The sequence below is a fragment of the Dicentrarchus labrax genome, unplaced genomic scaffold (assembly GCF_905237075.1).
Source record: "Dicentrarchus labrax unplaced genomic scaffold, dlabrax2021, whole genome shotgun sequence".
Classification (NCBI taxonomy): Eukaryota; Metazoa; Chordata; class Actinopteri; family Moronidae; genus Dicentrarchus; species Dicentrarchus labrax.
The window spans coordinates 29,732,976-29,760,383 of record NW_026136719.1 but is presented as its reverse complement, the minus strand read 5'-3'; the positions used below and the strand labels follow the sequence as shown (position 1 = coordinate 29,760,383).

General features: G+C 40.5%; 1 protein-coding gene across 2 annotated transcripts in view; it reads left to right on the top strand.

Moving 5' to 3' along the window:
• Window positions 1–27,408, top strand: part of cdh8 (cadherin 8) — a 92,214-nt gene that overhangs the window by 43,004 nt on the left and 21,802 nt on the right. For both annotated transcript variants that reach the window (XM_051380121.1, XM_051380120.1), the window contains exons 4-6: window positions 16,683–16,802; window positions 23,623–23,790; window positions 24,059–24,246. In XM_051380121.1, the coding sequence (XP_051236081.1) occupies window positions 16,683–16,802; window positions 23,623–23,790; window positions 24,059–24,246 (476 nt within the window). The remainder of the gene's footprint in view (window positions 1–16,682; window positions 16,803–23,622; window positions 23,791–24,058; window positions 24,247–27,408) is intronic.

Genomic DNA, 27,408 nt, shown 5'->3' with positions numbered 1-27,408 from the left:
ATGTATGTAACATCATCAGTCACCGGTCCAGATGCAGTAATATAAGCCCTTTAGAGCCTCCTGGGGCAATATGTTTTTTTTTCTGGAGCATGCAGGCAGACATACACTGTACACGTAAATGTATGTGTATCTACTGCACACACACAGACAAGTGCATAGAAGTGCACATGTGCACTAAAACACATACCTTTCTCTGCGTTAGCATAAAGCCACCGTGCAGTCGTAAAGATGCTGCTCAGGTGTAATTTGTCCCTGCTTCCCTGTGCAGCCCACAGAGACGCACTCTCTTTGTAACTCGCTCCTTCTCTTTCTCTCATGCACACACTTTTTTCCACCGTACCCCGCCTCTCTTGCTCTCCGTCCCTTTTGCTCGCCATCACTCTCTCTTGCTAAGCTAATGCTCTCTCTCACTCTTCCCTTGAGGGAGAACAAAAAGTAGCTGGTTTCTAGGTAATGAAGCCCTTCAATGTGATCTGCATAAGATTGCCTCCCTTGCTGGCCTGGCTGCCTTGCCCCGATGAATAGCAAAAGACTCTCAATGAGACTAAGGACAAAAAGCAGCCTTCTCCTTAGCCACAGTGCCGTTTCTCAAACAAAATTGTTTTTTTTTTCCGCTGTGCCCACGAAATAGAGAAGAAAAATGAAAAGGAAGGAGGTAAATAACAAACAAAGTTCATGAAAGGGAAGCCAAATGAGAGAGTGTGTGCATATGTGTGTTCAGGAGCATGTGTGCAAGCTGCTGTGTGTCTGTTTCTGTAATGATGAGGAGAAGGATGCGAATAGCCGAGGCTGTCACAAAGACCAGCCTCTGTGTTGCCCTGGTTGTGATTAAATGGATTTCATGCAACAGGGTCAACAGAGGTACATGAGGGACACAAAGGTTAAAAATTAAATTTATTTATTTTAAATATCTGTTAGAATGAATGCATGAATAGACCTTTTGTCAAAAACTGAAAACCTGTCACGTCCCAGGTTTGTGTCCTGTTTAATTAAACGTTTGTTAGGAAAGTTTTGCAGCCCTGAAATGCATGTAAGACTCATCTTTCGCTGTCATACTGTCACACACTGCTGATCATTGTATCAAGGTCAGTTAATCAATCTGAGAGTGAAAACAAGGACACAGCATCCTCCCTTCAGCCGTACTGCAGGGGAGGAGAGAGACTGATCCTGGTTCAGTGTGTCAGCTGAAGACTCTGTAATGCCTTCTAATAGCCACTGGTGGGCAGATGGGCTGACTGCGGGTGAGTCAGTGAATGAATTAATAAATATTTGAGGGAGTTACTTTGTGCAAACAATTCATTCAAAGTGTTGCAGTCAGACGGTCACTGACACCATCTCCATGTAGGATGTACAAACTAGCTACTACCATTATTGTAACTAAAGCTGATACAGATTAGTTGATTAGTTGATCAACAGAAAATTAATTCACAACAAATGTGATATTAATTGTTTTAGTTGTTTTTCAAGCAAAAATTCCAAACATTGCCTAGTTCCAGCTATTTTGTGTTTGCTCAACCAGCAGTCCAAAACACAATTTAAAGATCTGACATTGAGCTTTAGAAAATTTTAATGGGCATTTTTCACAATTTTCTGATCTTTTATTGCCCAAACGGTTACTCTGTGAATGGATTATTTAAGAGAATAAAGCACATATTAATCAATAAGGAAAATAATAATAAGTTGCAGCCCTAATTGAAACCATCATTAGCTTTCTAGTGGGCCAAAATGGGTGGTAAAGCCTTTTGTTATGTATTGGATTTGATTTGAGTCTGTGTGCTTCTGCCATTGTAAGGCAGTAACAGAGACAGCTTGTGCACAATGAAAGAATAATTTCACACTGTGAAGGGAACATTTATTATGAGTACTTTTCATTTTAAAAGACTGCTGCATCAATGTGGCATTGTACTTCCATAAAGTAGCAAGAGACAGATTAAAAAAAAAAAAGAAATGATGATGACAATGCAATGCAAGGGAGATAGAGATATATATCCTAATTTGTAGTCCTTAATTCGGTTCTAGCTCCAAAAGACACTAACCTGACAGAGCCAGATGCTTTGTTACACAGATTCACCTGGCAAGTCATAGTTGGAAACTGATTCGAAAAGGGCACTCACATACAAAAAATACAGCAGGTGATTGGATGAACCATCTACCACGGTCTATCATGGCCAACCAGTCATATCAAAAAACAATATAACATACTTACCAACTTACTGAAGTCAGGAGCAGAACAAAAACATCTTTGCTATCGAGAAAATAGTTCAGCACCGTTCTTCGCTTTTAATGAAGAAATAGTTTAACCTACGCTAACCTCTATGGGAGCCACCACTGTTGTTTAACAGACGGTGTCCTCCCGCTGCTTCACACCTAGAGCACAATGCATAGATCGAAGCCTAGCAAGATGGATTCTCGTGTGATCTCATGATTTTGTGATAGTGCTAGTCAGGCTGCCTTATAAGCTTAAAAAAAACACTGGATTCTACAATTCCCATAATGCACCTCAGGCTTTCTGTTAAAATATTGTAGTCTCTAAACCTATAGATGCAGTGTGTCTGCTTGTACTGCAGAATATTCAGAATACACTATGCAACTGTTTTCACATACTGTAGTTCTAATAAAATAAAACTGTTGCATTCCCCTTTTAAGTCAGATTTCAGTGCGGCCCCACTGTTAATGGAGTGCTATTCAATAGAGCTTTTGATACTTTAGTTAATGATTTGAGTGGCCTTCATTTTTACACCCCTAAAAGTGAACCAGCTGTCAAAAAGCACATCCTGTGTGTGCACTGACCACAGCTTATAGCCAGCCTCTGCTCTCAGAGCCCTTCTGATGCTGCATTGGAGGTAAGAGTGGGTGTGACTGCACATGTAAGTAGACCCAGAGCTGAAACAACAAAGAGATGTTGTGACCAGACATGGTGGAACAATTTATTCATCTTTAAGGGATTCAAACTCTTTTTTATTTATTTTTTGTTTGTGTAGTATAAATAAAGCTTTTTTGTGTCAAAGCCTCTCAACAGCAACAAATATCAGCAAGATGTAGTATATTGGCACTGATCTACAGCAGCTGGCCTTCAGCTTGTGACCCTATGACCCCCAGCACACCACTACTACACAGTATAGCCTTGAGTATGTTATTGCTTTATATAATATAAAACATTTCAAAGCCACATATGTGGAACCTTCTTGGAGCTAGAACCAAATTAAGACTAAAAATGGGGATTTCTTCATCTCCATCTGCATTGCTTTTCATCTTTTTTTTTGAATGAATGAAATGGGAACACATTGATCCAGTAGTGTTTTAAAATGAAAAGTACTCACAATAAATGTTGCTTTCACACTGTGGAATTGTCCTTACATTGTGCACAAGCTGTGTATTACCCTCAGAAATAAATAAATACAAAATATGTAATTCTTTGCTCCTCAATAATAATTAAAAAAAATGTGATGCCTGTGAGGATGATTTTTGACATGTAGATGACAGAAAGTCATAGTCAAAGAAAAAGTCAAAATACTTATATGACAGAGTAGGCGCAACATGGGTTAGCTCTACCGGTGTGTAGCTGCCACTAATAAAAGCCATGCACCATTAGAGAGAGAAGTAATCTAACTTTCCCATGTGTGGGCCTGTGTGTGTGTGTGTGTGTGTGTGTGTGTGTGTGTGTGTGTGTTCTTATCGACTGTGTTACATATCAGCCAGAAGTGACAAGGGACTGTTTGAAGTCATGCTGGTGAGTGGGCGGTCCTCTCTGCATCATCGCTAAAACAGGCAAAATGAGGAGGGCTCCAGTTCGCACCTCTGACTTGGCAAATGCTTACTCATATCTGCGAATATGTCAGGATGCTTTCTCGTACGCATTCTTCAGCACACAGCCGTGGCTCACCTATTAATTATTCAAGAAGAGAGTTGTGGATTTTTAATGTTGTGTTGTAGGGCCTTTTTTTTCTTTCTTGTGCGCTTTTCCTGCTCTGCATTCATCTCTCTTTGCTCTGTTGCGTCTCCTTCCTGCTGTATCTTGCATTGTGCGGCACGTCATTCTCACTTACGCTTTGCTTTTTTCATAAAAGCTAGAACTTCTGCTCCACGCCTCTGCAGCCAAAAATCAACATGAATGTGTGTGTATGTGTTGGGGGCTGTGCTCCCTTTTCATGCTTCAGGTGATTTTACAGTGTTGAGCAGCGAGTACAGGATCCCCTGTACTCTCATCCCTCCATGTCTGCATTATTAATTGTCTGAGGTACCAACCTTAGCTATTTGGACCCTGCAGGCACCAGCACTCAGCACCTAAAATTAAAAGCAGCGATTGCATCCCATTGAAAGACATAATAACACTCTTTTAAGTTACATTTTGCTCCAACAAAAGACTGTGTAGACTTAATTGAACTGCAAAAATGACATTGAGACATTGTATGTGCTTATACGTGTGTGTGTGTGTGTGTGTGTGAGTACAAATTCGAGTGGCTACAGCCAAGATTCATGTGTATCTGGTAGTGGAGGGGGATTGGTCAATGCAACATAAATGGGGGTGGAACACATTCATCAAGGTGGCAGAGATTTGAGACTAGAGAGGCCCATCCAATCACCGGCTGAGAATAAAAGGGAGAGGCATAAAAGTCCATACAGCAAGGTCATTTGAAAAAGGAGCTGATAAGACGAAAGGATCAAATCTCCAGTATACGGGCGAGGCCCTCCTCTTGATGTCTGTCCCCATTAACTAAAGCCCTCGCCTGGCTCGCACAGTCACTGCCACGCCTCAGCTGTCTGATACAATGAATGGAAAGTACAAAAAAAAGGAAAAGAAGTCTGCCTTGCTTTTACTGCTTTTATTTTGTTATCACAATGTATGGTCCTGCTTGTAATTTCGTAAAAAAACTTTTTGTCTTTTTTTTGTCTTATTTCTTCTTCAGGTATTACTTTAAATGTTCTGTTGTTATTGTATTTTATCGCAGGCCGATACCAAATTCAGGTCTGGTTACTGTGTGTGTAGGGTGTGTGTGTGTGTGTGTGTGTGTGTGTGTGTGTGTGTGTGTGTGTGTGTGTGTTACACCCTACTGTCTTGCTGTCATGCAGGCAGCTGATTTGTGGCATCACACAGCCTTCTTTTGCTCTGGCTGTTTGTGTATTGGAGCATTGGCAGCTGTATTGCTCTCAACACTGCAGTATGGATTTAGTCAGTTTGTGGTTTTACCACAGTCACAGTCTGGTGTCCACACACACATACACACACACACACACACACACACACACACACACAAACAAACACACACACAGTCAATCCTACAGCAGGTTTACTATGTCACACTGGGGGCTGCTGTGTAATTGGGTGAATCTGCTCTCCAGCACGCTACAGAGATAGCCCTTTAAAATTTCACTTCACTTCTGGGAGTGTAAACAAACCTTGGGATTACTAGGGGTGTAAATCCACATTCCACCATTTCTGTCGCTTCTCCCCCCTTTTTTTCTGCTGGCCACCTACTTCGAGAGTTTGCTCAGTATTTGGAGAATGTTTGTGCATCTGTCTGTCTTCCTGTGTTGTATGACTGTCAGCATGTTAACAAGTGCACAAGCGTGTGTCCATCTCTGTCGAGGGTATGCATGCATGTGCGTGTCGGTGTGCGTCGTCAGGCGTGTGTTTTAGCATGTCTGCCTTACAGACACTTTATGTGGCGGCGTGCAGCTTTCTGTCTGTGTGTTCTCTGTGATGGATTGCTTGTCAGACGGCAGCATAGCACCGCTCTCACCGGCTGACGAAGACATTAAGTCACCAGTCACGTAGTGCGTTTCGACATTCCTCTGGGAAAACGCTTTAACCCTTCTCACTCCAGGACGGCTGTCAGATGACAGAGTGTATTACTTAGAAGGTGCTCGGCACTGAAACAAACGACATGGCTGGATTCAGTGAAGTTCAGTGTCTTAATGCAGTTGTGTGGGAGGTGGTGGACCTCTGTCATACGTTGCTTGTAGATGGGCCAATTGCTGGGGTTATGGGTTACAGACTGTGTGCTGCCACTGTCACTGAAGGGCTTTAGCTTGTTTTTTTTGTTTTTAATTTTATCTCTGCAGGCTGTAAGAATAGAAAGTATGTAATTGACTGAGAACATGTTCTTGCACTGCAGCAGCGTGGGGGAGTCGTTGCTGAGGGAGGGATGGCAACGCTTTCTCTCCAACGCTGTCCTTTGTTTTTAGTGCAACGTCATCCTCAGTGCCAGTGCTGCCCCCAGAATATGAAAATAACACACTCTGAAAGAATGTGAATGTTCACAGTGGCACCTAAAGAAAATTGACTTTTTCTGTTACAGATAGCTAAAAAAACACACACCTGACTATTACCCATAAAGTCAGTGTATACATCTGAATCATTATAATGTTTTTGGATTTTCATTTTGTGACAGGTTGTAATGCATTAGTGTACAGTAGCTGCCACTCAGAGCTGCCGGCCCCAGCTTTTTTTTTTTTTTTTTGTTTGTTTAAATTTAGCCCTTTTCTTATGTCTAGTTTTTAATTTACAGATGTTTTTTATACAGATGCATGTTATTCAGATCTGAGACCTTATCTTTCTTCATTATATTCGTGATCCAGCATTAGTTTTTCACAATAACATTGAATATTCAGGTCTAAATAAGCAACAATTGAAGATAGAGTTTTGGTGAGGTATTATGTTATTATGAATAGAAACAATACAAAAACTCATTCAAGCAACCCAGTCATCAGACTGATATTTCGAAATTTTGATATCTGCATGGAAACATGTCTTAACCCTTTTTTTTTATATAATTGAGTGTCAGCCATTTCAAATCAGAGCTAAGAAGACAGAAACAAACTGAAATATAATAAATATATAAATATGTTTATTATATGATTATTATATGTTTATCTGGGACCCCAGAACTTATACGTATGTATGTTGTATGTAACAATTATGATTAACTGCAATAAAGGTCCAGTATGTAACATTTAGGAGGATCCATTGGCAGAAATCTAGAGATGCCGGGTTCCTCTCTTACAGAGTCTGTAGTAGCCTAGAACAGAAAAAAACCAAACACTGGCTCTAGATGGTGCCTTTTTTTTTTTTTTTCGCGCTAACTGTAGTTTCTCTTTCACGCTTGGAATGGGAGGGTTAGGCTAGATGCCTTTGACCCACTGTGGCAAAAATATCTCTTAGTCGATAATTTAATAATGTTCTTCCCGTTATGAATTGACAAGGCCTCCTCCGTGTCTGTACAGTGCTGTTTATTTTCCTTGTCAGGGTTTCAAGTAGTGAGGAATCTTTTGTTCTTTTCCTCCACATTGCTGGGGCCTAGTGGTTTGCAAGAGGATTTGATGTGGAGGACATTTGCTGCTAACTTGCAATGCAAAGCTTGAACTTGATAGACCAGAAGGCAAATTGCACAGTCCATTCATCCTAATTTTTTCCTTGTTATACATGGGATTTTTTTTATTATTTCAGTCTAGTTGTGTGATTCAGTGGCGTACATTAGCTCTGCATTCACACAGAAAGATATAAACACACTGGGACACACTGGGAGTTGCCTACCGTTGGCCACTGAGCAGCTCAGCTGGAACAGGATACACGCCTCGTTAAGGGCATTTTGGCAACAGTGTATACATAAGTAATTTATTTCTGGTATTAAGTAATAACTTTGATCTCTGGTTTAGCACTCTCAGGAGCGAGTGCTGATGTAATGCGGCAAAAATATTAACCGCAAGTTCATTTCCCACCACAGTTTTGCATTATGCTGAAACATGTTTTTTTTTCTTTTTTTTCCTTTTTTTTATTGAGGAGGCATAATTCACATTAAACACCCTTACCCTTGTGGCAGAGTTCTCAAATTAAGCAACATTTTGTTCATTTACCCATGATAAAGTTGTTCATTAGACAATATACTTTGCCTTATTCTTTGTTATTACCTTGCCATTGTAAATGCCTTGGGAGCAATTAAACACGTGAAGTGCCCAATTTTCCGTCCTCGACTTCCAGTCCTGAACTCTATCTGCATGTTGCACACATTTCCTATGAACTAATTAAAGTGAATCAATGACACAACCCTTTAAAATGGCGGCATATGTCACGGCCATCAGTGGGGAACAAAGGACCCTCTTAATTATTTTGTTCCTGCCGTTCCTGTAAATGGCTTGTCAAGGCGGCAGGCTCAGTAGCCAACTCCATGAAAAAGGGATGTCATGTACACACGTCTTGTACACACACACACACACACACACACACACACACACACACACACACACACACACACACACACACACACACACATAGATAAGCACACAAACATTGTCCCCACTTTTTCTGTGACGGCCCCCTCTCTGTCTTATAGAAGACTAGTAATTGTACTACAACAATGACAATGTAAGTGCTTAAGTGTGACGGTCCCCTTACTCTTCAAAAGCGCAGCATCCCTTATCCATCATTGGCTCTGGGGAACAATTTCTTGGATGCTGACAACCATATCTTATCTTCAAGATATTTTTTTCTTGTTGTAAGCCCTCCTCTGGCCTATGTTGTATTTGGCCGAGTCTAATTTTGAAAAGTGTGTTAGTGCCTGAAATAAACACATATATCCTGATCTTTTAAGCCTCCGCGGGGTGTTCCTCATTCATTTGCCCTGTTCCTCAGCTGCGTTCTGCGGCCCTGCTGAAACACGCAGTTTAGAATGAGTATGCATTAGTCCTGTTATGAAGACTGATGGGCCAGGGGAGACCATGTTTTTTCCTGCCTTGCAATTATTTATGTGCCTCCCTGCAATCTAAAATACTTACATCTTCCTGATATAAATATAAAACATCATGGTCGAGGAGAGCCACCACTTTTAGTCACAGCCCGGGCTGTAGATCATATGAGTGTTTTGTGGAAATGGTGACAAATGAAGGGGTGGGAGGTTTGAGGCTACACTGGCAAATGAAAAAACAGTCACACATGCCAGTTGTTTATGAGCATGTTTATTTGTTTAAGGGTTTCCCTTAATGCCCATCTGCAGTGTTGCCATAAATGCCCATCTGCAGCCCAGGAATCTAAAACTGGCTTTGACTACTGTAGGAAAATCAACTGGCGTTTCTCCAAGTATGTCATCTTCTCCTCTGAGAGAATAGACGGACGGGGATGGATGGATGGATGAAAGGATGCCTCGACACGCTTGTTTTCTCCACCTCGTTACAACCGTTTCTGTGTTATCAAGAGCTTTGGCCTGCCACACTACAGCACAGCGCTACACTTTGTATTTGACAATACTCTGCCTCACAGCGCTAATCGCCTCTTAATTCTTGCGTTGTTCCCCATCCGTGCGCATGCATTTCAATCAAATAGGTGGTACTGTCCAAAAATAGTGCTGGTGGCACTGCCTGGAGAGATGGGCTGTCAGTCTCCCTGTCTGATCATGAGCTATTATCCTCTCTGCCCACAGACAGGAGAGAGAGCTACACCAGTGTCTATGTGATCATGATCAATACATAATCACTTTCCTGTCACCACAATGGCGCTATCAGGCGACAGTCCAGCCCCACAGACCAGCCATTTTAGAGAAAGGCTTTGGCACGCCATTTTTCTGACCTAGAAAAGCATGGGGGGGGGGTTGAGCAGTGGCTAAGTGAAGGCTGGACTCATTTAAACAGTCATTGCCATGGGATGCATTATTACATTTTCACTATGCCTGGGTTCATTACATTAGTTGTGACAGTTATGAGACCAGAAAATATTTACTGACCAACAGACGGACTGACTGTACTGTCTAATTCTGAATGACAGGGCAGCCGCTACAGCAAGCATGCAGTTAACATAATTCTTTATGTGGTTTTGTTTAAACAGTTGTCTAATTGGCAAATAAACACATTCTGAGGTTTGCAATCTCTGAGTAATAGACAGCTTTTTCACATTTCACCTTCATTTCATCAAGGTCAAGAATTCTGCCTTTCTTGATGGTAATCAAATTATTGCTGCCGAAAATGGGGAAAAAAATGTAATCGACTGTGAAGATTTTTCCAATAGAATGTAAAATTTAGTGCAAGAAGCACTTTAATGAGTTAGAGGCTTAGCAGTCTCTCTGCATTTCAGACAGCTTACTTAAAACAGATTTTGAAATGTTGTGTAAAAGGCCAACAAAGAATTTTGTGAGAAAGAAAACCCAGTGCAAACAGTACCAGTAACACAGCAGCAATAACATCACATTGGACACAGGTATGCACTATAATTGCTCTGTTTCTTAGCACCTAGACTGCGTCATGAGGTTTTATGAGCAAATGGGAAAAAAAGAAAATGTATGTCAGTTTTATTTTTCAGCTTTTATGGTTTTTTGCAACTTTGTGAACAGATATTGTGTGTTTCCTCTTTAAACCAGTTTGGGGTGAGTTCTTTGACCAATTACAATGACATATTATCACCTGATAAAGTTTATATGACAAACTTTCCTATTGACACATCCAGCAGACACAAAGCTACATTAGCATCCATTTTGGGTTGTGTTTTAAGTGGCCTGACAAATGTAAGTCCTAATCACTCTTCTTTTAGCCTTGCTTTGGTGTCCACCAAGTCCTGAAATAAAAATCTGGCTCTTTAGCTGCTAAAAGCTCCACTGAGCCCACAGTAAGCACTGAATAAAAGCTGTAGGTACCTAAAGCGTGAGTTGTGTTAAAAAAAAACAAAAAAAAAACATTTTTTTAAAATAAAACTTTGTAATATCTAATATTTGCCTTATGCATACCTCTGTGTTGCAATAAGCCACCAAGAATCCAGTGTTGTTATGCACACTACTGCTCCTCTCTCTATTTATCCCTGTGTTTCTCCCTCTCGCTTTCGACCCCTGCAGTGTAAAGCCAGTCAGACATAAACAGTATTGTTTTACCCGGGTAGGGCTCACAGCAGGGCACTGTTAGCCCCACGCCTCATGCAGCCCACAGCTCTCCCCATGCCTCAGTGATAGCCCTTCTCTATGGCTCAGTGCCTGCATACATATGAATGCCCCCTGTCTTCTACCCTTCACGCTTCTGAGCTGGTCCAAGCTGAGCTGAGCTGAGATGTTACGCAGCTGCCATGCTTACTGGATGGAGGGATATGGAGGAGAAGTCTAGCATTCCAGCAATAGTAAATGAACTGTAATGACACATTTTTTTTGAGTGATTATAGGTATGATGGTACTTGAGCTGAGAGTGCTTCCCTGTGGTGCGGTTTGCTGAGTTGTACTAAGCATGCTGAGGGTGAATTCTGGGCAATGGTGGAAAAGAAAGCAGCTCATGTCCTTGTTAGATCAACTGGAAAATAGAGCCTCTGTGCATATGGACATTGTAATGAAGAAAAATAGTTTTGTTCAATGCAGTTTTTTGCACTTTGCAGAATATCTTGTAAAGTGAGCTGTATCTTTGCTGATTATTATTTTGTTAATAGTTTGATGTTTCTTTTCATACGGTTTTTCAAGACACTTCATTAAACACCGTTTCAAACAATGCTGTTAATTTGACAAGAAATTCAAGTTTTCCCTTATTTTTCATTTCATCATCAAGCGGCAATTGTTGCTGCCATTAATTTGAACATTTTGGACACTTAATGCTGCTTTATGTATTGTCAGTTTGGTGTTTTAATGGCGGAAAGTCCAAAAACTATCTGTGAAAAATCTCTATTTGTAGATAAAGCTGTAGTCAAGTTCAATTTAAATTTCCCTTCCTGCCACCCTACAGTGTAAGTGTCTGCAAATGAGCATCCCGCCATGGCGCAACATCTTTATGACCTTCCACTGTTTGATTATCCTTGCAATACTTCTAAGGAAATAAGCAGGCTATACAGATGAAGCTGTGTTGTGAGATAATGTGTTACAGAAATAAGCTGCAATGTCCTTCCGCAGCCATTGTGTGTCACATCGGGCTGCATGCCCCAATTTATCTCCTCTCTGGTTCAAGGAAGATTCCTATTGATTTCCCATCACTGAGCCAGTGTACGGAGTAAATAGGAAGTGGGTGCCCTATTATTTCTGTCGGCTGATAAAACAGGAGGCTAGACCCCCGTGTCTTTATTCCAGAAACCCCGGGCCCGTCAACCCAAAGAACAACAGCTGTAAATTTGAGGTAAATGCCTCATATAGAGTAATGGCATCCTTTGTAAATTATTGGCGTGGTATTAAATCCTGTGAACTTGAGGACGTGATTAATGAGATTACACTTAGGGTGGGAAAACAACCGTAAACGCAGGCTGTATTTTCATACATGTTTAATGCGTGTCACTCTGCGGGATAGTGCCCAAACCAACAGAGGGAGATTTGCTGTCCCCAGGACAAGGTTATGTGCAATCTTTCAGCGTCTGGGCATCTGCTAGACAGCAGGAGAAAAGTGAGACTAATCCATTTAGACAGGAAATAGCATGATTGCACATCTCTTACAGGTTTGACCAAGAATGGTGTCTGAGTAAAACTTTTTAGGTAAAGAAGATGCCAAGGCAGTAGATTGTGCAGAGCATCCGTTGCATTCTGGATGAACATTTTCCATTTTCCATTTTCCATTGTAGGCTTTTTACATACCTAATTCCCCCCTACACGTCTTTTGTTTTTAGCAACCATTCAGCGTTTTCATCCCTGGAAGTTTATAGGTGTTGTGTTGCTATTATTGTAATCGCCACAATGCTACAGGCTTCAAATAAAAGCCAGAGACAATATTCCTCCTACAATTGAGTTTCTGTGCCCATTGCCTGGCCTTCAGCTGCATCCATTTCTGCAGTGTCCCTGAAATTTCTGTGCATTATCAAGGGGAAGGATGAGCTAATCTGCACTGATTTGAAACAGGACCAAAACACTGGCTTTCCTAATCCCTCATTTTTTTTTATCAGGGGTGGTGAGGAGCATTTTACCCCTGTGGGAGGGACAGAAAGAGGGAGCTATTTCATGCTTCACCGGTTCCACTGTTTTTATGAAGATTTTCCCCCTACCCCCTCTACTTCCCCCACTTCAATCCATAGTGTAACTGAATTTATAAAGCCTGTTTGCAGTAGTCAGACACCTTTTAGAAGTACAAAGGTACTTTTCATAATTAGGGATGTGTAGATGGCTGCCTTCTCCCTCTGTAGTGGTAGTAATTTAACTTTAAGGCAGATAAGGCTCTGTATCTCAGAAAAAAGGAGGTGCAATTTCCTTAGCTGTCTCTCATTTTATTCATTTGACAATTGGCAAACACCTATGGCACACAGGATATAATTTGCTTCCCAGCATTACTGCACGAGCGCACCAATTTGGATTATTGTGCACATCTGTGGGATATAATTTACATAATTATGTTTCCTTACATTTTGTCAACCAATTTATTTGATATTTTATTTACTTATCTTGCACGTTTGGGGTACATTTCCACACAATTCCAGGTTTTATGGCAGAACTGTGAATAGCACACATGATAACCGCATACTGAGGAATCATCCTATGGTATGTAGATTTAAAAGCATATGGTATTTTCAACAACAATTTTTTTTAAATAAATTGAGATTAAGTGACCTGAGTTAGGTAGAGGAAATTCAAAATCTATCAGCAGCTGACATCACCTTATTATCAAGTTTTTTTTTTTTTTGTTTTTGCTGGCTCTAGAAGCAGAAACACAAAAAGAGAGAGATCATTGATCTGCTGTGATCTAAACACTGCAGAAAGCACGGGGTGTAACAAGGGCTATGAAATGTACAAGGTAAGCTTTGGCAAGACAACAGCATGGGTCATCGTAAGAGTATGAATAACTAGAACACCTCTGTCTCGGAGGACCACTCGTCATAAAAAAAAAAAGAAATACATCTATTGTGCTATTCATGACTGTAAAGGGAGTCAGGCAAAGTAAGATTTTCATTGTATGGTATAAACCACTGTGTTTCTTACTGTGCATATGACCATATTTTGAATTGAATGAAATGTCCTTTCTGGTGGTTTGGTTTCGAGATAAGGTATGTCATCTCAGAGTTTGATTTCAAACTTCTTGTAGGATATCTGTGTCTTAAAGGACCAGTGTAAATAGGATTTAATGACTTCTAACAGTGAGATTGCAACTAGTGAAAACCCCATGACTCAACCAAGAGCAAAGGAGCAACTACCTTTGACATGAAACTGGCAAAAAACACGAAACGGCCCTATCTAGAGCCAGGGTTTTGGTTTGTCTGTCTGGGCTACTGTAGAAACATGGCAATTCAACATGGCGGACCTGTCCCTCTGTTGATAAAAATCTCTCATTCTAAGGTAACAAAAACACTGTCATTCCTATATGCAGGTGATTATACACTTATGAAAACATACCTATACATATTATATTTAATTTCTGCCAATAGATCCTCCTAAATGTTACACTCCTGCTGAGGGGCAGCGGTGAAAAACAATCCAGCACACAGAAAGTCATGAAGCATTTATTGTGAAACAGTTCCAAAACTGTTTTATTTTCTGACTCAGATTTAAAGTCTAACTGCAACACCTCTGTAATAAAAACACACAGGAAACTATTAACTATTTAACCCTCTGGTGGCAGACAGAAGCCTGTGGCACTTCATCACGTTTTTTTTTTTGCACATTCTTGCACATGCCCCCTCCACCAGTGTGTTGGTCAGCAGGTCATTTGGGGGTTGTTTCAGTGCTTGTAGAGGCAGCAAAAGACACTATGCCAACAGAATACAGATGTCTGATTTGTGGGTTGCACACTGTAGATTTTGCAGGAACTGTGTTTACAGCACATCTGGCATTTTTTTATCTTCATGTTTTAATTCATGACTGAAACCTGTGAATCACAATGTCGTAACCAGAACTTGGCGCAGGCCTTTGCTACAAGCCTTTTCGTCTGCAGTGGACAGACTTAGGTGCCTGTGGCAGGACCTGTGCTGTCTGCGATGAGGGGCGTCTCTCTTTGTTGTCAGAACACCTCTAAACATCTTTCACAGAAACAATTACCATACCATCTGTAGCTTCCTGCCAGCATGTTGCTCACTGTCAGCATGTCAGCTTCTTCTCTCTCTCTCTCTCTCTCTCTCTCTCCCTCTCTCTCGCACACACTCTCTCACACCAAGACTGATGAGGAGCTAGGTCACTGTGAATTAAAATGGATGAGTTTAATTGTGTTAATAGTCTCTTTATATTCAGTTTTTCACTGCATTTTTTCCTGATACCGTATAATAGAGCTGTGAATGGTGGATTGAATTGTCACTAATCTTTTTTCTGATTTGCCCTGAGCGTTTGGTACAGTTGATATATTGATGAAGGTCCTTGCATACACTTTGTGCAAACCTCATAGAGCTGGTTTAATAAAGAACCTATTTTCTGCTACATTCAGTATTGTTGGTGTGAAGGTAATGGCTAATTGCTCAAGTGTTACAGGAATGGTATCCAATTAGCATTTCAAGAATACAAGTGCCAATAGTTACATGAACATAGCTAAACTCTCTTCTCAGTTTTCTTTGTGCGTCAGCCTTGACGTTTGCTTACATTGATAATGTTTAAAGACAATCAGATATCTTACAACCTTCAACGGTTTCGGTGGGTATATTAGAGGTCTGCAGTTCTTGTGGATCAATAGTTGTGAAAAGCATGTAAACATATAATTTGGACATCAGTACAGCAACACAGTTCCTTTCCCTGCTGTGTTACAATAAGTATGTGACACATCCATCACTGTCATGTGGATTTAAACACTAGCTAACATGCCCAGCAGAAGCTAGAATTATAAGAGGCTAAATGACTAATCAGCAGTGACAAGACTGGTTTGCTCAGTTAGGCCAAACACCCATTATACCGTATTTCATCTGAAGTCATGTCACATGTGCCGCTAGTAATTGACACTTTGACGCCAGATCTGTACACATGCGATTGGGAAACGGATTAAGGGGCACAGGGTGACAAAATACAAGATGCAGTGTGTTTGTGGGAACACATGCTTGTTTAAATAGCATGTTGTTTTTAGTTCAGACAAAAAAAAATGGCTCAAACACTTTATTATTTCATTGTCTTTAGGGACTGTACAAAAATGATTAGGGGTTAGATGGGGTCAAACATGGGGCAGGATTGCATGTCTGCTGAAGGAAGGGTAGTGCGCTAAAAAAGCAAGGAAGGGTCTTTGAAATTTGTCTCACACCCGATTTTTATTTCCGCATTTGTATTTCACAGAGCTGCCGCCTTTGCCCAGTTAATTTACCCACTGACAGTGGTAATAACTGTTCAATTAGCTGCTTTTGGTTCAAGAATAGAAAGCAGTGTTGAGATAGCTATTCTATGTTTGCCATGCTTTTTAGTGTGACATTTGGTGGACACTGTGCGAGTTCAATTTGCATATCAACTTTAACAAAAAGTATTATTTTAAATGCTTTGCATCAATGCATCTTAAGCGTTTTATTATTTATTGACTTTTACAAATCCAACAATGGTATATTATTTTGAGATATTAGGGGATATCAAGGGGAGGTTCATTTGAAAAGGGAGGGCTTACTTTTTTATACTGTTCCTTACTTACAAGTTAAAAAATATACAGATAAAAAATGATATTTCAGAGCAACACAATTGACAATTTGTTGCAGATATCAAGCATGTCTGATACAGACAGGACTGGATTTTTGAACAAATCAACCCCACAGAGGGTTGAATAGTCTCATCCTGATTGGCTCAGCACTTCTAAATTTCAGTTCACAGCTATGTAGAGATGATTGCCTATAGAGTTATAGTTCATAGCTCTGTGTTTCTGCCCCACAGGTACCCCAGTTACCCGGGTAACAGCTACAGATGCTGATGATCCAGTGTACGGGAACAGCGCAAAACTAGTCTACAGCATACTGGAGGGACAACCATATTTCTCCATAGACCCCAACTCAGGTAAGTGCAGTTATGTGCTTGTTGGTGTTGGAAATGAGGTATGAGTGTGACCTGAAGACAAAGTTTCATATCAGGTTTGACACATCGAATTGACGCCATTCTGAGTTGCTTACTATAACCAGCTGACATATTCGACTATAAACAGCATGCTAAATACTACACACAATAATACAGAGGTCAAGCGTGATGACTATGACTTTTAAAAAAGGACACCTCTGTGGAGCAGGCAAAGCTCTTTGTGCTGTTATTCATTGTTTGCCTGACAAAGCCTGACGAAGATCTCTGTGAGATCGAAACATTGCTTCATTAAATTTAATGGGAGCTATTAATACAGTGTGCAAATCTTTTGTCTGCTTCTAACCAATGGAGAGCATAATGTATTACAAAATGTAATGAATGAACGCCACGCCCATAATGGGACAAAAAAGGAAGAAACAGGCTTTACAGTGAGACAGCGATTACATCTGAGGATTATTTCAATGGTCTTTTTCTTCCAGACAGCGCCAGGCACATCAGGCCAGAACCTTTTAGTGTTTAAACATCCGTCCTTTTCCATTACCTGCTTCAACTTAGATAAATGAGCTTACAAAGTCACTCCAGGTCAAGTTGTGGCTTATCTCTAGGTAAGTACGTCCAACTGACTTTTAGGAGGACACCTCTGTGGAGGGCCTTACTTATTGCACTGTGATGATGCAAACTCAACTGTGAGGGCTGTTTTAAGATTTCAGGACCACGGACTATATCAGACCCCAAACAAACAACTGAATGGTGAGACTGTATCCACTTTAAAGCAAGCAGTATGCAGTGGAAATGTATAGGTAATGCTTATATGAAATATGTTCACAGTCGCTCGAACAATATATTATACTTGTACAACCATAACACAGTAGTTATAGCAGTAGTAGTATTACAAATGTTGATAGAGGCTGACCAACACCTGAAGGCAGCAAGGCTTTCTAAATAGTCTCTGTGCTCAACTTGACTCCTGTACAAAAATATTGAAACATGCTCTTTTATGTCAAGCAAGTTTCCAGTCAGTGCAAGTTGAACTTTAGCAACAGACCAACATCACAATAGGTGGTGTGAGCTGTTTTCTTCCCTCCGTTTGGTGGCTTAACTGCCCATAACAGCAAATCTTATCACTCATAAGATGTGTTATCATTTTACTGTATTAATGTTGCAGCTTTCCAGTTAAAATCATGTTATATCTCCAGATTTTGAGTTATGATATTTTCAGATAATCTGAAAGTCTAAGGTGTCCTATGCCCCAAGGTTGGGTTAAGAAATGTCTTCTACTTCTTAAACAGAATAAACTATTTGAAAACCTGCTGGAGTTCCTTAAAGCTATGATAGGCAGTTTATTTTTTGTGTCATTGGGCAAAAAATCCATAATAACCTCTCAGCATATTATAATTATAACTAGACTTCTGCACCTCCTCTTGGCCCTGGTTTCAGGCTTTAGAAAATCTAGCCCATGACAGGAAACTTTGGCCAATCACAGATCAATAAGATAGTTGATTGTTGAGTCTCATTCCTTTGGGCGGTATTTGATGACCTGGTAATGAAACTCAGAAATCAGCTGGCTTTCTCCAAGTGGCTTACTACACCTTTAAACGTGTGTTGTCACAAATCTAAAACTCTCAGCTCAAGAAAAGTTAACATTTCAGAGATGCAAGGTTTTCATAGGACAGCATGTATCAAGCAATGCTCTTCGGACAATAATTATAATTCATGAATATTTCAACAATATCTCTAGTATTACATCTGTTTAAATGCATTTATAATGTTGGCTGAGGTTTAGCAGCAGAGCTCTGTGTACTGTAGATTCAAATGAAAAGGAAAGACGAAGGGAACAGCAGTGAGTGAGAGGGTGGCTTTTTAATGTACACATGCATTGCCGACAGGTGCTACAGGGTGTGCAGGTGCCAGCAGGTGGAGATGCAACAGCTTCCCCACCTGCTGGCCCACATGAGGTAATCTCACTCTGTTGCTGTGCATTAGGCTAAAAATGAATAAATCTTTCCAAAAGTACAAAAAAAAAGCCCACTTATCAGAACACTGCATGGCAACGATGTTAACGACTATGTTGTTCACCGCTTTGTAAAATGTCCACATTATTATGTAACCACCTCTTTCCAGCAAGCCCCGTAAGGGACAGTATTAGCAAATGCACGCTAAAAGGGAGCTGACAATGTTGGTTATTGCTCAAAAAGTTGTGTAACAACAACAGGACTGCAGGTAACTCAGCCCATCTGTTTTTTGAAATGCTGGTGGATTATCGCTGCATGAGGCTGCTGTTAACTCAGACTCCCAGGCTCACTCCCACTCTTTCTACAGCTGCACACTCACGCACACTTATGTCTGAAAACATGAACAGTATGCTGGGGCAAAAATGTGCATCACTGGGGGCACAAAACCTATAACTAGAAGTGTGTAGCTTTAATTGAAACATGAAATAACTAAGAAATAAAATGTGTTACATAAGAAGAGAAGGACCCACACAGCTGTTATGCTGAGTGAAACAAATAAAATGCACGTTGTGTCAGTGACTCCCTGTACATTTAATAAGGTGACATTTTGATCTCACACAGATCTTTGTCAGGCTTCAGTTAATGATATCACAAATGGAAAGTTATTATATATACACACACACAATATTACTCACAGGTGATTGCAATCTTCAGAATAATATCACCCTGGCCCTTACACTCAAACCGAATAGAATACACAGGTAGCTTTTCAGAACAAGAGGTAAAGGCTGCACACGTGAGTGGGTGAAGACAATCGTATGCCTCTATCAGTGGGATGCATCGAGATAAATGCAATGGTTTCTCTACTGTCTTTCTCCTGGTTTAGCCGGGTCAATTGATCCTCCGTGATACATTGTCACGCCTCAAAAATGGTCTGCATGAAATTCATTATTAAAACTACAAAAATTCACATAAGCAGAGCTGGGCATCGCGAGTTGCGTGTTTTCATCAGCTGATTGGTCGTCCCCAATGCTAAATGGGCCAGTAATCATATGCTGCTGTGGAACATCACTGCGATATGAATTCAAAATAATGACAATAATTACTTCTTCCTTTCACAAGGCAAAGTCTTCAGCAGCGTCATCATGCATAAAGTTATCTCAAAACAGATTCCAGATTGGATCTTTAATTGCTTTTTCAGCTGACTTTTTAACATGTGTCTGTAAGCAATATGATTAAATAATGGTGAAATTACATTAATAAGAAATGAGATGGAAATCGACTGCTCACAATTTGGAAAACAGCACACAATAAACAAGCTTCAAGAAAGGGAGTCTCCAAATTTATGTACATAATTAGGGCGAGCGCTTAGTTCGACGCGTAGAAATTGGGTTCGTCCGCGCCGCTATAGAGTCTCCAGGCCTCTGCAGCCGGAACATGGCTATAGCACTGAACGGACAATTTAAGGATTAGCATTCATGCTTTGTGTGATTGCCGAGCACATGCAGATGGCTCATTCAAGTGAGCCAGATGTTTTAATGAATGTTAATGAAAAATAAAAGGTAAGGGGAAAACAACCATTAGAATGCGTTTGACACTTACAACGCCACATTGGCAATGAAAAGCATTCAATAAATAAATAAACATCATGCCCCAATTCATCACTTGGTTAATGGTCGGTGAAAAAAAAAAGTTGAGGCAAATATCTATGGAAATGAGTGTTTGTCTATCCTCCCTTTTCAGTGATTAGGAATTAATTTGAATAATTAACGATGATCAACAGAGATGAGAGTGTTGCTTCTAGCAGGATGACTGAAGTATGTTTGTGTGTGTGCGCGTGGAAGAGGGAGTACGAGCGACTTGTTTGTGTTGCTCTTTTTTTATTTATGGATTCATTTGTTTGCGTGACTAGAGAAAAGGTAGGCCTACCTTGTTGATGCCAGTCAGAGCTTAAAATCAGACTGCTTACACCAGCGACATGCCCACCAAGTTCACACCGCTAAAAGTTTGATTATTTCTATAAGCAGAGCAGCCATTTGAATAAAAAGGAGGAAAGTTATTTTAACGGCATGCCGATTTATTGTCTTGATGACATATTTATGGTCACTCACTCTGTCCTTCAGACATCTTCTTGTGTGTCCCATGTGTCCCAAGGACAAGTGAGACAATACACTACATCACATATGCAGTGTTTCAGTTAATACTTGTTTTGTTTTACCCATCTTTAAACCAGAGAACTATTTCCAATGTGCCTGACTAAATAAAGGCATTTAATATTAATTATTATTACTAATTAAATTCAACTTAAGAGTCTTTAAAAAACATCTTCTATGACCAGTTTTATTTTTTCTCTATAAGAGCACCTCAAGGCTGTCTTGATTTACTGCATGTGAAATGGACTGATCACTTGGCCTCTGCATTGTCTGTCTATGTCTTGTCTGTGATTTGTGGAGAGAAATGGATATATTATCTATATACACCGATCTGCCATAACATTATGACCACCTGGGCACCCTGGTGGTGATGTTATGTTATTCTTCCTGCTTCTAACACATCAGCTTGAGGACAAAATGTTCACTTGCTGCCTGATATATCCCACCCACTGACAGGTGCCGTGATAACCAGATAACCAGTGTTATTCACTCCACCTGTCAGTGGTCAATCATATTATGATTAAAATAAAGATACGATATACTGAACTATCCTTGTGCACTCCATAGCCCTATGAAACAACTCTTTAAGTGAGAGAACATGAGAATTTTCATTATTCATTTTTTTGGAAATAAAATAGGTCAATGTGTTGTGGGAGCCCTTATCTAATACTGCATTCACAACGTTATGCCACTGGCCCCAGCAACTATTTATGAATGCAACATTCAAAGAGAACTTGTGTATACAAATTGAGCATCTTGTAATTGAACATGCTCTGGAAATATAAAACACCATCGGCCTGTAACAGCAAAAAGTAAAACACTTCAGATTGTTTTGTAATGTTGATATTAAATGGCTTTTCCTAAATGTGTGACTTTTGTTTTGGCACTGTCAATTTACTGCAGAAAATATTGCATTAGTTCAAATGTCAGAGACCTCAGCTGTAAAATCTGGTAAAATAAGGCTCAATCAGGAAAAACTTTTTTTTTTTTAATTAACAATATTATATTATAATACATTTAATCGACATGTTCTCAATAAAGATGCAAAGGTCTTTGGCGATCAGAACCCATCGTAAAGTTATCATATTTGAAGGGGTTGTGAAGGTGTGATTAGAACAGGAAACCCCTCTGTCAGAGTCTAGACACTGGCAATGGTGGTGATGGGATGAAGAGAATGGCTAAAGATCTGGACTTGATGAGGACTGGACTCAGGATATTATGAAGTGGAGTTCATGATTGGCTGGAGGAGACTGTGGCAAAGTCTAATTGGTTTAACTAAAACAAGTAAACATCTATTGTCAGCTGATTAAGAGGAAGGGTGAAAATAGGAGAGAGGATTGTGAATGGAGGACGAATACAGACTTGCGCTCAGCTTCATTTGATGTTCTTCTACTGTCCTGTGATTGGTGTTGACAGTACTCTTTACACAGCACTACCCCTCCTATTACTGTTATTTTTACACATATAGTAGTGGGGCCTGTGGGACCCCAAACAACGAGGAACTAAAGCCAATCTCAACAAAAAAACAAGGGTCAAACAAAGACATCACACTTGGTGGAGAGAAAAACCTATATAATGCAATGTTGAGACATATATGAAAGAAAATGTGTGGTCTTGGGTCTGGCAGGAATCTTTGGCACTAATTGTGACCAGCTATTCAAAATCAGACTGATCCTACGGCCACCAAATGTACGATTTTTCAGTGAAAATGTAAATAATTTTTTACAGCGTTTACAGCGAACGATGGTATAAGCATCATGTAATGCTTGAGGTGGAATAAAAAATGTCCCAAACCCAGAGACAAAAGAGTAAAAAAAGAAAGGCTTGTTGCATTTGACAAGATACCTATTTATTTAATTATCTGAACAACAAGGTTATTGTTTCTCTTCCAGTGGAGTCCTGCTAATGAGGTTAGGTAGCTATTTTGTTTAAAATATCCGACTCCTCTTCTTCACATCCTCTAGTTGTTTAGATCATCAGTGTTGTGTGTGACCTCCAAAGGCAAAACTGACCCTGAAATTGTGCTCCATCTCTGAGGAAAATCTATCTCAAGAATAGAAATTGCAGGCACAGACAACATCCTAACCCCTCCCACATTTTTCATCATAGCCAAGCATATTCTCATTGTCTGAGGCAGCTCAGGACCAAGGCAGGGTGTCATGCCAAAGCCTGGCTTTTATGAGGGGTTTTATATTCATTTGATGATCCTGCGGGCCTCTGTTTCCTGAGTGGATTATCTGTATATACCGATGCTGAGCCCTTTTTATATTCAGCGCCGTGGCAGAGTCAATAAGGTCCATTCTGCATACAATATTCAAGATTATACAAGACAGACAGCATAATTCACACTCAATCAGAATACAAATGACTGCAGACGGCGGAACAACACATTTGAAAACAAACACAGCTGATTTTCAGTGCTGGGACTGGCTCAGTCATGACCACCTTGCCGTGCTCGCACAGACTGTGCAGAGAATAAACCTCCATAGAATTCTTTACCTCTGCTCAGTATGGAGCCCTTGTTTTGTAAAGTCATGGTCTAAAATGCACGGGGAGTAAGGTGGGCGTGAAGGTTACAGTTTGCCTCGCTTGTGCTTGCCTGTGCATGCTCGCATCAGCGTCATTAAAATGATGTGCAGAGTATATCAGTCATGTTTATAATTGCATTAATGTGTTATGAACTGCTTCCACCTCCAGCGACCATAAAAGTTGCTCTCCATGGGATGGATCGAGAGATGAGAGAGGAGTATCTGGTGGTCATTCAGGCTAAGGACATGGGAGGTCACATGGGGGGCTTGTCTGGAACTACGACAGTCACCGTCACGCTAACAGACGTCAACGACAATCCACCAAAGTTCTCTAAAAGTAAGGAACTTTACGACATTAAGCATCCCAAATCAAATTAGGAGAAGAAACAAATTACTGCTGCTCTAAATGAGTATTTGTCTGATTGGTCATAATTGGGAAAAATAAATGTTATTTTGTAAATTTCATCAAACAGGCACCTCCGAAACTAATTCCTCTAACTGCTGTTATGTCTAATGATGATGCAGTACTGTAATATGCCTCCATAATTTTCTTTAATTTGATCAACATTCCTAGAAACCTAAGAGCTATGTCTGTTCCTCCCCAGGTTTGTACGAGTTTGTGATCCCTGAAGACCTGCCTGTAGGGAAAATGGGTGGCAAGGTGAAAGCGAACGACAGAGACATCGGCGAGAATTCCAAGTCAACATATAGCATTGTGGAGGGAGATGACCAAAACATGTTTGAGATAATTACAGACTCGCAGACACAAGAAGGGATCCTTCGACTGAAAAAGGTAAGACCTAGAAATTTGCTGGCAAGTCAACTCTTCATGCTCTTTATGTCGCTCTAAGTCACTGACTGACTGTATTAGTCACATTAGTGCCATGGAATGCAATAATACAGTCTTTCTCAAGGTGCAGAAGCTACAAGGTGAACCCAGAAAGGCAATTAGCTAGCTACAGCAGCTACATCAAGCCAAATCTCCAACATCTTTACTGTTTTTCACGTTATTTTTTGGTTCACACAAAGTGCAGACAAAACAGATAACAGATTTCCTCCTCTCCTCTGTGCAGTCTTTTTGTTCAGCCCATTGTCACTGGTTTTGGGATCACCTGCCAGGAGAGTTTCCAGTGGCCAGTTTTTAAGCCCTGTTTCACAAGGACTCGCAACACAGTATAGAAGACCTCTTTTTGAAAGGGAGCATTCTGCAGTGTTGCGAGTCCTTGTGAAACAGATTGTATCTATTATTTGCACTCAGCACCTGAACAGAAAGTATGTGTTTTACACACTGATCACTAGCTCTTGCCCTGACGGTCAGGCCACTAAATGAAGCACTCAAATTGGTGACTTCATAGCAGTGAATTTCACAGCACATTTTATGTGCATGCGCATTGTGTCTACATGAAAACAGAGACTAATTATAATGCCAAAGCAAGTCCTGGACTTTAAAATGTCTCAGAAAGGTGAATGTTGCCGCCTTGTCCCTGGTAATGATGACAATGATGGCCCTGAAGTGTTGAAGTCACCGTGGACTACAGTTTTCTGTCTGAGTCCAATCTGCAAACTGCCTGACTCTCACCACATGGACCACAAACAACAAGTGCCAAAAAGGCAAACGATTGAGACAGCGATTATTTATATTGGAATATTTACCAACCAATGCATTACCCTGGATTCATTCAAAGATTTCAGGTCGAAGCCCCTCGATCTCCACTGACCCTAGAAACAGCCCTAAGTCAAGCTGCTACAGCTTTCTCTAAAACATAAACTAACTATACAAAACCCCCAAAAGTGTAACCGGTGTGTTAACAAAAAGGCACCATCGTCTGCCTCATCTGTACTTCTAGTGAAATTCTGTGCCTTTTGAAGGAAGGCTTCGCTCAAAAGTATAACATTAAATATTAAGACACTGGAGTCTGCCCCCGAGTATCTTGGAGGCTAAAGAAGCATTTGCTATTTGGTATAAATTGCTTAAATGTATCTTTCTACCATTTAAAAAATCTATGGAAACATGTAATGAATTCATGATATCACTTTAACATGGTTGTTGCTTGAGGTGTGAGTTATCTAGCTGGACTCAATGTGTGTGGACATCCAAGCAAGTACAAAAGAAAAAGCTGTGGAAGGATCGGAGAAAGAGAGGTCTGAAATACTGCTTTTTTTGGACGAGATAATCTTATTTTCACATTACAGTCTTGCCCATTTAGCTGTATCTGTCTTCGCTAAAGGCAAATTGTTACATATTGTAAATTGGCTCAGCCCTCATTCTAACTTTGGTTAAATTCAGTTTTGCTGATACCCACATTACAGTCACCGTAAGAGCGGATGGACTGAACCTAAAGTTGTCTGTTGTTCTCTGCAATATACACATCCACATGTGAGAACTGCAGTCTTCCACCGCTGGCCCCAAAAAGTAACTTCAGAGAATCAGTTGCGGGTTAATTGCCTTGCTCAAGGGAACATTAGCAGTAGTTGTTCGGAGAAGAAAAGACAATTCTCATTAAAGCTGTTCATCAAGATATTCCCAGGTGTGTGGTCCTGAGGAAAGCGAGACATTCTCGTCACAAAACTTCAATCTCTAACCTTGAGGCAAACACATTAGCATGTAATGGTACAATGTGATGTTGGTGAAGCAAGCATTCGAATCAATAGCATTGCATTCATCTGCTAATTTGGTATAAGTATAGCAGAGGCTAAGACATGTTTTTTGTTGCTTATAGCATCCCAGAATCTCAGTGGTTTTCACACAATGTAATACATTTCTAGATATGCAGTACAAATGCAGTATGAATGTTTCCTCCAGGATAAAAGCTGTAGAGGTGTGAGCCTGGATATCATTGGTTGCCTTTAGACATTTAGAGCACCCGATCCCATATTTTGCTCCATATGGAAGTGTGTGAAATTTTCCCTTGAAAACCAGAGTGCATTTTAATAACACTGTGAACCTGCAAGCATGTTTAGACGCAGCCGTATCTCAAGGACATCTGCGGAAAATCAAACTGAGATGTGAACACATAGTATCAAAGATACCAAAGCATGTGCTATTTATATATGCATGTATTCCATATTCTAAGTCTGTAAAGGCTCTGCTTGGTAGGGGATGTTTGCATACACATGACTGATGGATGGGCGTTCTTAAGTCTTGAGTCATGGTTGGTTCAGTGTCTGTAGAGAAAAGCTATACATCACTCAAATGTAGAGCACCATTGTGTTGTGATGTAAAATGACATTACCCCAAGGACATGTGGTGTGACTTTGTCAAAGTGTGAACAATGAACTGCGTGGGAGGTGGAATGTATAAGAGCTAAGACAATCTGCCGGGACTACAATTCACTGCCACAAAAGAAAACATCAGTGCTGGAGAACAAACTCCACACAAAGTCATAAAATCTCTAACTGTTGACAAAGCAAATGTCAATTGTGTTAGTCTTTTAGGCAACCTCCACTTCCGTGTCCCGCGGAGAGCTTCGTTCTTCCCGTGTCTGCCCAGCTTGCTCTCTGTGGCCCTGAGTTGGTTGCCTACATCGCTAAAGCAAGGGAGATGATAATGTGTTGGGAACAAGACATTTGCACGCTTACTGTTTTTGCATCCCTCCAGATGGCAGTGTCTCAAGTTGAGAGATGTTAAAAGAAGCCATTGTTATGCTTCAGCTCTTCTGTTCTGTATCCACACCAGTGTTATCCATGGGTGACAGGAGAAAAGAGTGACTCAGTGTTACTCTTTCCCCAACTCACCCTGTCCCTGTCAACAGCTGTACGGGTCTATGAACGTGGAATTCAAATTATTAAAGATCCTTTGCGGCAAGGTTAAAACACATTGATCTAACTGAGGCTGGAGAGGCACAAACCAGGGGAGAGATTCTTTGCTGTTTGGGTTTTAAGCTTTTTATCTGCCAGCCCCCAGGCCTGTCGAGGGACGTTAGTGGGATGCTGAGCTTTCACCCCTGCAGCCAAC